We start from the raw sequence: 15,954 nt of genomic DNA, 5'->3' as shown, positions 1-15,954 counted from the left end.
AGTGCTATAATCACAAATAATGAAGAATATTTTTCCATCTTTGTTCCTTCTCACCCGCACAGATGTTGAGCCCTCAGGTGCCCACACTTGTTAGTTACCTAGGAGACCAATCCCTAACTGAAGCCCTGCTGGGTGTGCTCGTGGACGTTTCACAGGCCAGCCCCTCTTCATTGGTCAGCTTTCTGCCAACGCTGAGGATTGTTGGACAACAATGCCCTGCTCTGCTAGGTCACGTGGCCAAAATCCATGGTGCCGTCGGTATCATTAGTGAGGTAAAAACACACACTCACTCAAAATACATTTAAAACCAAGTTTAAATCAGTTTGCTAAAGAGAAATGTAGTTGATAGTGAAAGTTTCAGTAGAGTCGGGGAGAAGCCAGGAATTTGCTGATCCCAGCCAGGAAATAATCCTTATTAAATAGCACTACATTTTTACACTATGATTTTTGTATGGATTAAACGAACACAAGAAATTACAAATTAATTAGTGAGCTGTAGTGGTGCTGGTAGAAGGGTTTTGTTATCTTCAGACAGAGCAAAGCTGGCTGTTTCCACTGTTCCAGCTGAGATAAGCTAACTGACTATTGGCTGCAGGTTTGTATTTACCATACAAACACGAGAGTGATATCAGTTTTCTCATCTAACTCTCATTTCCCAAAAAACTATTCCCTCAAAGAAGAATAATGCAGTTATTCCCAATCTCCAGCTAAGTAACATGAAGAGACTATATGGAAAGAAATACTGAAGGAAACAGCAAACAAATTTAAACTGAATCAGTCTTTAAGGCATTTGCACACCAAGTTTTTATTTTTTGTCTAAAATCATTGCATCGTTCGAAATCCTTTAAAGAGTTGTTTGACCAAGAGGAAATGATGGAAATGTGGCATAACCTGCAAGACACATCTGCAATAAGAGAGAGGAACAGGGCAGGAAGGGACAGTGGTTACTGTAATTGAATTTTTATTTATGACATCTATTGCATGTCTGTCCGTCCTGGAAGAGGAATCCCTCCTCAGTCGCTCTCCCTGAGGTTTCTACCAGGTTTTCTACTAGGTTTTTCCTTAGACATTGTGAGGGTCTAAGGGCAGAGGGATGTCATATGCTGTAAAGCCCTCTGAGGAAAACTGTGTTTTGCGATAATGGGCTTTATAAATTTTATTCAAAAAAAATTGTAATTGTGTCCAGCTAGAAAAAGAAATGGGCATGTATAGAATGAAAGCTCCTCTTCAAATCTTTCATGACTAAGAGGAGGTAACATTAGCCTACTGACAAATACACAACGGCAATGACGATACTTATAGCAGATTGCATTCTCCATTGTACCTGTAATGGAGAAAAGCAAGTGAGCAAATGTGTCTTTACATTTTCTTCTCATATTGTGAGTTTTTGCAACAAATAGAGCAACAAAATGCACCTGAATCAGTGAGGTTTCTGTGTGTACAGATTTTTATCAGGTGAGGGATTATAAACAGGCATATGAAAAATAAAGACTTGGTGTGATAAGGCCTTTACTTTGAACTTCTTAGCTGGGACACAAAGCATACACAGGTTGGGCATGTTGTCAGCTTTCTGCAGTAGATGTCTGTGTTGTTGGTGCACTGGCTGTTTGCCGTAAACAGAGACAAGCTCCAAAAATAATCCAAATCTTGTCAAAATGTCAGGGGAATAATTAATGCCATTAAAGTCTGCATAGCAATGCACAGTCTCACATATACACACTCACACACAAAAAAACACACACACACTGAAACAGGCAGGAGTGATTATTTCAATGAGTAGGGAGGAACCGGCTGTGCAATCTCACATGACTTGCTCTCTGTTGTCCTGCCAAGTGTAAAACACACTCGCCCAGTGGACTGGCCGGGCACATCCGGAGGTTTAAACTGCTGTCTAAAACCTACATCATTGTTGAGGAGCGTCTGTCCTAAACAAACACATGGCGACTCCTCAGAGAGTTCTGTCTATTTACAGCTGAGTACAAGTAAAGAAACACAACAAATCACTGTCCTGGAGGAAGGAGAAAAAAAATCTCATTTGAAGGAAAAGTTAAGAAACAGCCCTGTCAGCCTTATGATCCAAGCATGACACAATTTAAAGGAACATTAACCTCAAGAAAGGTACTTTTTATGTGTTATGTGAAAAGGAAAATCAGCTGTATTGTAGAACAGAAAATGTGTTCATTATTTCAATATTTTCTTGAATCAATTTGATGCAGCAGGTATCAAGCAGCAGGTCATTTTCAAAAATACTAAACTTTAACTACTGCTACAACTATTGTACATTATTGGAAGACTTACAGTATCAAAATTAGTTTAGGAGCAGGCTAAATTTGTCCCATGAGCCTCATTTTGGCCTACCCATGGGTTAAACACTTGGCTGCCCTGCAGACCTGGTTGTTCATTTGCCTCTAATGGCACTTCTGACGTAAAAATTGGCGTTTCAGCCATTAGCTGGCCCTAAAAACACTTGAGCTGCTGATTACAGGTTAATTAGCCTGGAAAGTGGAGCAAACTGCAGGGTGGCATTGCTGTTGACTGATGGGCTGGAGAGGGAGGGAGTGATGTAGGCTGCAGGCAGCTAATAAGAACACACTTAATGACTTGGTTTGTTTTTATCAGCCGCCAGGCTCTCTTTGTGGAGAAAAAAAACAACAGAATTGAGCCTACTTTTTTTTTACAGTAGAGTACAGTAATGTCAGCCGGTCCACCAGTATGATCCAGAGTAAAACAGTCAAATGATGGATTGCCATGAAATTAGATTCAAACATCCATGATCTCCAGAAAATGTAACCTAGTAATTTTGGTTATTCCCTGACTTCTTCTCTGGGGCGACTTGGGGCTGACATTTGTGGGTTTAGGTCAAATACCTTTACAACTGTTGGATGTAGACTTTTCAGACCTTCTTGGCGACTTTATTTCTGTAAAGAATACAGAAACCAAAACAGAGAATTATTTTGTAAATCCTTCCCATGCATGCTGTTCAAAGTAATCGCAGTCCAGCGCTCTATCATCGAGCGCGGATCGTGCAGTGGGACAGAAGAGACAGCGCTCCCTGTGGGAGTTCAGTTGTTGTGAGTTTCAGTGGTTATGTTGACATAACTTTCCATCTGGATTGCTGAAAAAGTGGTGTTTTATAGTATATAAAGCACCATAAATCTCATATCATTCAAATATTTTGTCAAGGATTTTTCTATTGAAATTAATTCAGCATCATTTTAATGCTTCAGTTGATGCATAATGACAATATGCAAATGAGCACATGACATCTGACTTTTTGAGCTAGTGCTTGCTACTTTCATTAGAAAAGAGTTGGCAACAATGCTCCTCTTTCGCTTCATCTTGTATGATCATCATGTCAGAGTTTTCATTTGTTTAGTACTTTGTTTTTTTGACCAAATATTTGCAAAACTAATGACATTCCCATCAGCCTCAGCGGTGCTTTGTGTTTATTGCTAATTAGCAAATGTTAGCATGCTTATACATTAAACAAAGATAGTGGAAACATCATACCTGCTAAATATCAGCAGGTTAACATTGTCATTGTGAGGATGTTAGCATGCTGCTGCCTCACAGCTGGTAACTTGACTGCGAGTCTTGCTCATCTGATGGTTTAAATTAACACTCGTAATTCTTGTGTTTATATTATCTTTCTTGTCCATCTGAAAGTGGTTCCAAGTAAATCCTTCTGTTGGCCAGCCTTTAAAAAAACCTGCAGTCTGTGGTACATAGCAACACAATAAATGCTTGCAAACCTACGAAGACCACCATTTCTACCCTATACAACCTCTGTCTGAGCCTATTGGAATCTAAACCATCTCTGGTTGGTGGATGCACTTTCCTTCACTGGTATAAAAATATCTGATAACATGGAACTTACTTTGGGGAATACTTGTTTCTTCCAAAAATTCTGTGTTTGTTAGATTTTGTGCCTTAAAAGGACAAAATGATCAGAAAATGTTTGTAGTTGTGTTCTGAACTGAACACAGTTTGTGGAAATACTGGATTTAATCGTTGGGTTTATCCAAGAAAGAGAAAAGCTGTTCTCATCCTGGACAGTTAACATTTGTGCAATCATGAAAATAACTTTTAAGATGCAAACAAATACTGGACAGTTGGTAATAAAGTAACATTTGTATGAGTGTACTGAGTGCTGAGGTCACATATGGGACTAGCCTGATTAAGGCTTAAATAAGAATATGGTGCATGAGATATTCGAATCAACTTTGTGCAGACACGATACATGACTATCCACACAACACTGTGTAATAATAGGTAGGATGAGGTCACACATTGTAGTCGGTCTATAATGTGTGTGCGCCTTCATCAGAAGGTGACAGCAGGACAGGGTGAGGGCTCCCACTCCCCGTTTTCCTCTGGGTCTATTTAAGGCAGTTTAACGACAATTTGGGGAAATTAAGGAAAGGAGAGAACATATCGCATTACTGACACACACACACATCATGAAGCTGGAAACCATAATACAGTTTTCTATTACTCCAGGGCAACCTTTCCTCCTCAATCTTCTTGTCGAAAAACCTGCCAACCCAGCTTCAGCACAGACAAATACATACACACATGCACGCACACGCAGTTGGTCAGACCTCAGTGTCCTGTCTTTCTTCACATTGGAACCATTTGGAAAATAACCCATGTATTTCTGGGAAATGCCTCTGCAGAGGCCTCCTGGTGATGGCAGTGGAGAGTACCTCCTGTGGGTTCGCATTTGTGCCACACACACACACACACTCGCTGGGGTGTATTTGTACTCGATTGTGATAGGATTGCACAACACTGTTTCTGGCTTCCCTAACCTCCTGAAGAGAGTTGGTCTATAATGTGTTTCTGCACTTATTGTCTGTCTTATATCACAATAACCATAAAGGTAAAACGAGAGAAAGTAACAGTCATGTAATAAATACTAGTTTTCAAAGATTAAAAACATTTTTATTTGATGTTAACGCTGTTTCTGAAGTGTGTCAATTGAATTCTATGGCCAATTTTTAAAGCTTTAGTTGGGAAAACCTTTAAATATGATGTAGCCAAAGTCTGCAACCTTAACTATGTAACAACTTAACAACATAAGTGTTATCTTGGACAAAATGTAAACTGTTTAGCATGTTCATTTGTGGTACTGGTCACTCAGTTTATCACAGATTCCATAAAACAATATATTTTTTCATAGCCAAAATCAAGATTATGAAGCTGCACTGGTTTAAAATTGTTAACGTTGTGATCTGCTCATTGAAATAATAGCATTTAAATGTTTTTAAAAAAAAAGAAACTTATACAAAAAAAAGTGGTTCCCAAACCCGGGAGTTGGAGAGTTTTACCTCTCCAAGCCTATAAAACCTATTCCAAATCACAATTTGAGAAGGAAAAAATAACTCTTTGCGCATGACTTGTAAAAATATGAAACCACTGCCTCTTGTCAGTACTTTAATATTTTTTGCAAGTTAAAAACCAACAGGTCTGAAACAACTGGCATAGAGAGGGAACATGCCATGCAGTTCATATGGGAGATTTAAAAATCATGTTATGCTCATTTTCAGGGTCATACTGGTATTTTTAGGTTTCTACTAGAACATGTTAAAATGCTTGCATGTCCAAAAAACACTTTTTTTATTTATTTACTTTTTTTCATATTTTCTGCCTGAATATACCTGTATTCACCTTCTGTGTGATACGTTTGGTTTTGGCACTGTCTTTTAAAGCCCCCCTTCTAAAAAATCCAGTCTGATTTAAATGGTTTGTGTTACTGATTCTTCCATCCACATCACGCTTTTGGCATCGCTGAACCATCATAACAGCAGAGGGAATGACAGTGTAGCGGCACTTTCAATATGTATAGACCATTGCACTGAAAAGGCACTGGTAGGAAACAGCTCCATGTTTACTGTCCATATTCCTGTCAGCTGATGCCATTCACACACAATGTGAGACATTCCAACAGGAAATACAAAAATACCTATTTAGAGTGTTTATGTTAAAACAATAAAACAAAATTTGAAACGGTCTACACAGTTAAGTTGTGAAATCACAGCTTCAGGGAAGTCATGACAGCTTGTTAAAAGGCATTTCTCAATGATATATAGTTGAAGTACTTTGTCTGAATTATATTTAAAATGACATGAAAATCATCTGAAATATGGGACCTTTTAGAAACCAGTTTATTTAGCAATAGTCTCTAAAAACAAAGCAGTGGTTCTTAATCAAGTGGCAAACTCCAAGGCTGAAAAATTAAGTAAATTCTGAAGTGGCAAAAACTGCACAAACAACACTGAAAGTTAGTGTCAAAACAGAGGAAGTGCCAAAATAGAGGAAATCCCCATAGTTAAAATGTTAAAACGCCCAACTTTAAAGCAGAAATAAACATGCTTACAGTATGGTGCGAAAACGGCTTTGGTCTCTATTAGTAATTTTAACAATCATGACAACTGTTGTATTAAATCTTAGAGTTATACATATACATATTTAAGGGGGGGTTGCACATGAGTGACAGTCTATGAGTCAAATCCACCCTCTCGTCCAAATTTGGTCACTCTTGGCTCCAAAAATCCAAGATAAGCAACAGCTGAAATGCCAAACTCAAGGCTTCAAAATGGCAATCCACAAACCAAATGATGACATCACAGTAGAGTAGCTACGTCCATTATTTTATACAGTCTGTTACCAACCCTGAGAGGCAGATAGTTTTACCTACACAGGCCTTTAAAACCTATTCAGAACAAAAATTTTAAGAGTAAAAACGTAACTCTTTGCTCACAACTCATAAAACCACTGACATGGGGTTGGAAATTGCAAGCGAAATATTGGGAATGACAAAGACGGACATGACATGCAGATAATATGGAGGATTTATGTAAAAAGCATAAAGCCACTGGTGATGAGCAAATAAATGTTACATCAAACCTTCAGTAAAGCATCATGGTACAGTGGAGACACTAGTTTTACTTACCAATTACAATTACATCATAGGACATACAGTATTCATGTATTTATAAATTGATTGAATGGAGTAAAATAACCATCACACTTTGCTGTTTTTTTGGTTGAGATTTCCTGTTTTGGTCTCTATTTCCATAAGGTTGTAAATAAGTCAATTAATTGTTAACATCAGGTTTTAATAAGGAAAGTGTGATGCTTTTGTATTTTGTCACTTTTGAAGTGCTTTAGTGAAATCCTTACAGTTTCTCCGAAATTTTCAGAATCAAATGTTAAATCATCCCCATGATAAATACTCATTGTCACAAATAATTTATGCGTTCTGGGACAGAAAGCACACATTTGTGCGCACAGCAGTAACTCCATGGGGCTTGTTAGTGTGCCAGACTGCAGCTCCAAAGGAAGTAGAGAGATCAGTGTGCTGATGGACAATCAGAGGAAACTAAGCAACTAAGCAAACAAGGAAAGAAAGAAAAAAAAGTAAAGAGGTTAGTAAGCAGAGAAAGGGTTTGGCTTGTTGCTGAACTGGTGCAGTGTTTTCATTACTTTTTTGTAAACTCTGAATCATTCATTTTTTAAAAATTAAGTTTTATAACAGATATCTCCTGCACACAAACACATGTGCTACCGCCAGAGGAGACTGGCTCCCAGTGTTGTTAGAATTATGATAATGGAGTGATAGAAATGGATGGGCCAAGTTGTGTCTCTTCCTAGGATTTTGATTTGTGTGTTTGTGTATCTGTTTGTGTGTGAGCGCACACGAGGCAGAAAGAACTGATCTCTTTCTCCAGATCTGTATCCTGTCCTTGTTGGCACTTTGGCAGAATATCTTTTACTCTGCCACAATTTCTTTGGAGAACATTGAAAGTTATAATATAATACAACCATTCTTAGTTTTTAAAAACTTCCAGTTATTGTGCTGTTTGCAGGATTTTACACAAGAATTTGGCCAGGATTTAAACCAGTGATGTATTTAGGACATCAGATCAAGGCCAAGTGTTTTTTCCACACAATTAAACACGACCTGTGACATTTAATGATTTAGGAGGGCCTCAAATGATCTGGCAGGCTTTTATTAGAGTTAATGTAAAATGTCTCACTTGCAAATTGAAAATGATTCAAGTTCTGCTCATGCTGTAATGTTTGGAAGTATTGTAGTGAGTCCTTAAAAAGGAAAATCGTCTCAACAATAAATACTTGAACTGTGCGCAGAAGCAGTGGACATCCTAGTAAAATCTTTGTACCTGCAGCCCTCACTCCAGGCCCAAAACCTCCTAAATACCTACTTGGCTTGTTGTTACAGTATAAATTCAAATTCTGCCTTTTCTGGTAGTTTCAGCATCCATGTATAAATATAGCATCCTGCAGAGAGTGCTTGTGAAACATGCCCAAACTGTGCAGTAAGTGCATTCTTCTCTCCTCGTTACAAGGTGTGCTTGAGCTCAGTAAGCACAGGTTGGCTCTGTCTGTCTTTCTCTCCCTCCATCAATCAGTCGGTCTCTTTTTTTTGTCCAAGCAGTGTGAGTTTTTACATGCATAGAGACTTAAGTTTTTTAAATGAACCTTGTTTTTGTCCACAGATGTTTTTTTAGTTGGCTTTGGATCTGCCCTAAAACACAGCAGGAGTGTTGTTAATGAAATCATGTCACTTTTGTTCATCTGTTATCGCAGTGATTTAAGTGTTGACTGGTTTGCACCACTTTAAAACGTGTGGGGTTTTTTTTTTTTGTTAAATAAAAGGTTGAGATCCAAAATGGGTAAGAACAAAACCTAAGATTAAATAGTTATGAAACAAAAGTATGTGTTTCATATGCAGGGCTATATTTATACCATGTTGCCTATTACATAAAAAAGGAGAAAGTAAATATAAATAAGAAGAAAACTTTCCTTTGAGAAGAAAACAAATAAGCTTAACGGAGAGTGACATTTTGTTAAGTATTATTCTGTGTTAAAGGTGATTAGGTTGTATATGTTTTGGATACATTTGTACACAAAAATCAGGTCGAGACTGATGTAATGTGTGTGAATCTGGTTATTACAAAGGTTGAAGAGAAAGTAATGACAAGTTTGCCGAGAGCATATGTTTGTATTTATTATTATTTGTTAGGATTTAGAAACAAGAGAAGTTGCAACACCCCTCCAAACTTCTTTGGTAGATTAAGGGTACTGTGTGTCAAATAGATAAAATACTCTTTTTTTGTTTTCACCAAAACACATGTAGTTACACAGTACTTTCCAGCTTTCCTTAAACAAAACATTGGTCCCATTTTCAGTCATTTTCAGTACACTCAGAAACAACCGGTAACATTAGAAGTAACCATTAACCTGGGCAGTTTTCCTACAATAATAACATGTTGGCAATCCTATCCATTTTTCTGTATTTTTCTTGCCAGCATGGGTCACAACACATTATTATAATTTCTTCTATTTATCATCATATCTCTCTGTGTTGTCTCTTTACTCCAGACTCATGCTCACAGCTCGTTGGTCTACCTGGTGTCCTGTCTGGGCAGCATGGAGCACAGCTTTCACCACACACTGCTGCTGGAGATCAGAGCTCTGACCGACCGCTACCCATCTCTACTGGGAGGCTGCGGTAAAGACATCTACAGGATGAGCAACTCATTCACTGCTATAGCCCGACTGCTGGGGAGAAGACTGGAGGAGAGCACGGCCATGCACTGCAGGTAAGGGGATCATGCATTTGGTTGTGTGTGTGTGTTTGTGTCTGTCTGTCCATAGGTAATCTTGCCAACTACTTGACCAATCAGCCTAATATTTTTGTGTACACATGTATGACTGTATGCTCAAAGACCTCTGGTGGTTGCAGTGATTTCATTAACTGTTCTATACTGTTGTTTACTGCTGACTCCTCACTCTTAACCTGTTAGAAGGGGAAGTTTTTTGGAAATCGGCAAGGCTAAAAACAAAAAGCGTCTTTTGGCCTTGCTTGTGGCTCAAACACTGAAATCCATAGAAAAGATAGGACTCTTTTGAACTAGAGCATTTGCAGATTAATGCTCAATACGTATGGTCTACTAAAAGTAGGCATGAGACGAAATGAATAAATCCCAAGTTTTGTTTTCTTTGCTGCCATTGTGACCATAAGGGAGGCAAGTGGGACAATTCAACAGTTGCACCGCATTCTGTCCGCCATTGCTGGACCCCGGTTTTGTTTCATTCGCTGCACAGGATCATGGCACACTGGTAGTCTTTTAGTAATGGAGCATTCTGCCTGCCCAATTTTATAGATTTAAAGATTTTATTCATTTGGTCTTTTTTTCCCTTGATATTTGTACTTCTGCTATGAGTAAGTAAGTAGGTTATGTATTTTAATGGTTTCTTTTTTTGTCTGTTCTCATTGTGTTTATTAAAGTTGTAAATTTTAATAAACTGAACACAGGTTGTTGTTCATCAATTTTAGAGGCTTTAAAAGGTGTTGATAAATGACAAAGGATAAATTACTTTTGAGAATTGATGAGCAAATTTGATAATGAAATCAGTTAAAATATTTGAAATAGTGATTCCTGTTTGAAACACTGAGTATTTGCCTAGAAAAAGTGCCTGATTTGTGTGTGTGTGTGTGTGTGTGTGTGTGTGTGTGTTATGGAGGGCAGTCAAGAGTTTTGTAACTGCTTTGAAATTTGCACAGAGCGTGAGCCCACGCATTCGATCAACTTGTGGCCTTAAAATGTAAAAAATCTGGGTTTGTAACAACACACTATTATTTGTAGACCATTAAAATGTTTTGCTTTTTGTTTTTACGTCCAAGTCTGTCCTCTGATGACATCTTTCAAATACTTGCAATATGTACGATAAGTGGAATTCATGAAAAATGCTTCAAAATGCAGCATGCATGCGCAATATGTGGGGACATTGTGTGTGTTTGTGTGTGCGTGTGTTAATGTGCACAAATTGACTGGGATTCATCTGGCTGCAGTGTGGGAATGACACGCACAGCTCTCCCCGAAATGAAAACATCGTGTGCAGGATTGGAGGCTTCCAGAGGCTTTGCTTGGGGTCTTCTGGAAAAGAGATAGAGGGAACAAGGGACTGAGAGAGGGAGGATGGTTTGTTAGTGAAGAGCAGGGGGTGAAGACAGAACAAAACAACAATGGGGCAGTTGGAAGTCCTCTTTCAGCAAAAAAGTGGACTGTTTAATGAAGTTATAAAGGCCACTTGTGGAAAAAATATGGACAGAAAGAGAGAGCGATAGAGAGAGGGAGGAAGGGAATAATTAGTTTGGTTAAAGAGCAGAAGAGAGAGGAGACAGGCACCATAGTGAGGGACAAAGAAAAACAAAGCCAAAGAGAGAGGGGAGAAGGTGAGATGTAGCCAACAAATGAGGGAGAGAGGGGGACACGTGGGGTGAGAGACACAGAAATAGAGCCAGTCATCGTGAGAAAGCGAGAATTACAGAAAGGCTAGCCAGAAGGGGGAGGAAGGGGGGGAGTGAGGCGACTGAAATCCATCCAAATGTGTCTGTCCAGCTTCATCTCACGTGCCCACCACATGCAATCCAAGTCAACCCTTTGCCCTGTGTGTGTGTTTATGTGCATTTTACAGGGTGAACGAGGCGTGTCCGCCATCTCCCTGTGCATCTCTCCCAGGGGGAGGAGGGGGAGGCAGGGGGCCGGAGCAGCGGCTGCAAGTAAAGACTCAGGCCTTTGAGGAGAAAATGGGGGAGGAGGGGGGAGAGGAGGAGGATTCTCCTGCACCCCAGCGACGCTACAGCCTGAGCCAAGCCGTCAGGGAGGAGAGACGAGAGATGAGATTCAACAGGTCGGTTAGTATGTCACATTAAATGGCTCTGCTGAGTTTCCAATTAGATCTGACTGGATTGTAAGAATTTCTTTTTATTAAGAATAGACTGTAATCTCTGCCACTGTGGGTGGACTTTACTGATTTCCAGTCAAATTAACAGGAGATCCTTGAGCCAAGAAGACATTATTTTGTATCTGTTTATTAAAGAAAACCAAAGACAGGCTATCCAAACATACAGAAATACTGTTTATTACATGTTCACTCGCTGAGAGCGCACAAAATGGAGGCCCAATCCTGTTGTATAAACATACATAGTAAGTCTGAAGTCTTGTGGTAATGATACAGCCTATGATTTTTTGCTTTGTACTTCAAAGCATTGGATTTAAAATGACCCAGAGAGATAATGTGCCGTCAGTCACCTTTGACTGGAAGGCTGTTTACACACAAATCAGATAAATGTTGTAGGCTTTTTGCCCTTTGCATGCCTACGAATACGAACATCTGACAAAGTAACATTATATACATGTATGACAGAATATGAAGAAAAGCATAATAGGTCCTCCTAAAGTCTTAAAACATTAGTTCATCCTAAAATCAATTATTTATTGAAAAAAAGATTTGCATATTTGATAAATAGCCATATAATTAATAGTTTGTTGAACAAAGTTAGGGTGTTGACTCACCATGTCATCTCTGACTGTTCATATCTCCTCTGTTATAAAGTGAATAGTGCTGTAGATCTCTGAAAATAATGGGGCATGGTACATTTGACATTAGTGAAGCAAATTCAGCTGGAACTGGAGTGCAGAATCCTTTCAGTGTGAATAACAGCTGACGTACAGTTAGCCAAAGAAAACCAAAAAGGATGTTCAAGCAAAAGCAGACAATGATTACAAAAGATCAGTATCTTTAGCAAATTCGTGCTCATGCACACAAAACTCCTGCCATGCACTGATATTGGGACATTTTTACATTTTTCTATGAAATTAGTTGACTTTTATGAATTTTGCACCACTCTGACTGTTTTTATTAGGTCAAAAAGCCTGGCCCTTCACGCTGTGCGCTCCCGCTCCATCAACTCAGACACCGGGGAGGACGGTGAGGGCCTGGAGTCAAACTCAGACAACATCCTCTCCAACACTTTGGTGAAACCACACTTAGAAAACCAGGAAGCACAGCCTGCTGAGAGGAAACTGACAGGCGATGACTCGATGCCAGTCACCACTGCTATTAACAGAGGGGTCAAAGATGCTGAGAAAGATCAAAGAAGAGAGAAGGAGGAGCAGGAGGATGCTGACAGGCTCTTCATCCATTTAAGAGACAACATGGAGACGATCAGAGAGTTCTGCAGAGACATGGTGCAGCAGATCCCCATACCAGAGCAGTGTGTGATCGAAGGTAATGCGAACATGACAAACAGCTCTGTCGGTGCATGCTTGCTTTAAGATCCCTGCTAGAGATAATTTGATGACAGTGTCATTAGTTTATGCAGTAGGAAGAAAGTGCAGTACACAGAGAGGCAGAGGAAGGGTTTGTGTAACCTGCTGAACCTGAATGAGATTACAGTCAGACGTGCTCGCTGGGGTTGATTAATGATGCTGTATGAATACACCCCCCCTCTTTTCCTCTCTCTCCTTTTCACTTTCACTATGTATATCACATACACACACATTGGGCCCCAATCAGACAGGGATTTATTTCCCAAGGTGGAGTAGTTTTGTTTTAATATTACAAGTGTTGATTGGTGATTTTAATCCCATCCAGAGGGCATATGAATGTGATTTTTCTTCTTCTACCTTAGTATAAGTTACAGTCCTGAATACATTTTTTGTGTTCTTCTATAGTTTATATCCTGTCTGGACAGATATCTTATATTATACATCGTATCTTTGGCTCTTTGTATGCTGGGTTTCCAGTTATCGAGCACCATCAGCTCAGCTGGTGAAGAGCATCATATGATTTTCCTGTGGAATATCTATATTGTGAACTTTAAAATTTGGCAAAGGCAGTTGAGTTACTGAGCAGCACAGCTATTTTTTTCTTTACATTTTTATGCTTATGATTTGATATTAAATAATTACATTTAATTTACTGTCTTTGTCTCCCATCAACATTATCCATGGGTTCACTTTGCAAACCACCAAACACAATGCAGGAGAACATTTTGGTCTGAATCTAATCTTTTCAATTCAAATTCAAAATGGTATCATCTTAAATCAGTCAGCGTATCAATGTGTTGTTAGTTTTGGCATTTCCATGGGAAAAATATATAGAGTATTGCCAGACCTATCCTTCTACTCAGCTGCAGACTCCAGTGAACGTTTGTACTCATACTTAATCTGGAGGGAAAGATTGAACTCTTATACAAAAAACTCTGAGCCAAACTCCATAGGCCAAATGTCACGGAGCTAATTTGTTAATGGAAAAAATTAATCAAGGTATAGAAACAGAGGATTGTTTTGAAGTGGGAAGGGTTATTAAATTCAGTTACATCTATACAACACAGCCAGGTTTAAGTGGAAACAGATGGATGTTATGCATACATATTTAGTATGCATGAAGCACTTGTATGGGTGCAGTTTTGTGTATGTGCGCACATGCTTTCATACCTTAGTTTTAGCAGTGTGTGCTGACTAGAGACATGAGGGTCAAGCAGTTCATGTGAACAAACAATGAAACGAGAAACCTCTTACGTCTCCAAACTAATCTAATCCACCTTCTCAAACTCTGTAATCCATTTTCACATTCCCCCTCTCATCCTTCTCATTTTCAGAGATTTGATATTTTATTTTCATTCATATCTTGCTTATTTTCCATTTTTCAATTTGATGCGCTTCATTTGAATTAAGACTTTATTGTCATTTTGTGCCGTAGCAGCGCCTGTTGTCACCTTTCCCTTGTTAAATGTGTTTTTTTAAAGCTTGATCCTGTCCCTCCTGAAATGATAAATCATACAGTTTAATTCAGGCAACATGAAACATGCTTTATATACATCAAATATGCATATTTTACAAGATAGACACATTTAGACACAGAATACATTGATCTGGGAAACAAGACATTACACACCTGGTAGTGTGTGTGTGCAGATATTCACAAATTCAACAATACACATCAGCAGAGGTGTGGACTTGAGTTACATGACTTGAACTCAAATCACACTCAAGTAACAAATTTGATGACTTAAGACTTGACTTAAAATCACCAGTGACTCCTGACTTCACTTTGAATCAAGCCTTTCACATGTGACACCCAAGCCTAAAGATTAAAAACATTATTCACTCCCAGCAAGTTGACAATTCCCCAGATGATCTACTTGAAACAAAAGACACCAGCTGAAAAAAAATATTCCAAAGATACATTTGTTCACATAATAAAAGTATGCAGTAGTCAACAAAATATGAATTGCTGTATGTAAAACATGCAGGTCAAAAATTACATGTGGAGACACAAAAACTCTCAACTTTGTTCAAATTTGGAGTTGCACAAAGAACGATAAGTTGAGGATAATATTAACATAATTTAGGAGCTATCGCTTTGCTAATGTTAGCTTATCAGCCAAGTTAATTTTACACACTCTTGTTTAAACATATACATGCACATTTTTGAAAAGCTCCCATGATTTTTTAAATGTAATATATTATTACTCTGTTGTTAAAGTGGCATTACATTTGATGATATGTGACTAAAATGCTGACTAAAAACTCATAATTTAGGACTTGGGACTGAATTTGAGACTTTTCATTCTTGACGTAGGGTTCAGGACTTCAGTGCATAAATTTAAAACCTACTTGTGACTCGTAAGACAATAACTTGACTCTATCTCTGCGCATCAGCTCACACTCATCACACTTAAAAAAACACTCAAACAAATATTCAAGTTGACAATCCTTTCTGTATTTCTTTGTCTGAGCCATCTGCGCCCCACCTATGGGGATGCAGCTTCAGTCTTTTGACAGATTAAGAACAGACAAATCTCTCTCTCTCTCTCTCTCTCTCTCACACACACACACACACACACACACACACACACACACACACACACACACACACCACCAGACTCAAACACAACAGCAAAGGTGATGATATTTTGATTGACAGGAGGGGATGTTATTGCTCCGCCTTTGGCCTTAATGTCATTTTAACTAAGAGGCAGCCAGGGGTCATACTTCACAGACACACGCACACACAAATGCGTGCACGTAAAACAGGAAACAAGACAAAAAATAACAGACTCCTCCTTTGGCC

General features: G+C 38.8%; 1 protein-coding gene across 3 annotated transcripts in view; it reads left to right on the top strand.

Moving 5' to 3' along the window:
- The window catches only part of veph1 (ventricular zone expressed PH domain-containing 1), a 102,258-nt gene that overhangs the window by 46,085 nt on the left and 40,219 nt on the right, over nt 1-15,954 (top strand). For all 3 annotated transcript variants that reach the window (XM_088078780.1, XM_088078781.1, XM_088078779.1), the window contains exons 6-9: nt 63-272; nt 9,409-9,629; nt 11,509-11,724; nt 12,740-13,104. In XM_088078780.1, coding sequence (XP_087934906.1) covers nt 63-272; nt 9,409-9,629; nt 11,509-11,724; nt 12,740-13,104 — 1,012 coding nt within the window. The remainder of the gene's footprint in view (nt 1-62; nt 273-9,408; nt 9,630-11,508; nt 11,725-12,739; nt 13,105-15,954) is intronic.

This window comes from Plectropomus leopardus, chromosome 6 (genome assembly GCF_026936395.1).
Source record: "Plectropomus leopardus strain MGB_pleo_1.0 chromosome 6, ASM2693639v1, whole genome shotgun sequence".
Lineage (NCBI taxonomy): Eukaryota > Metazoa > Chordata > Actinopteri > Perciformes > Serranidae > Plectropomus > Plectropomus leopardus.
This window is presented reverse-complemented; position numbering and strand designations above follow the sequence as displayed.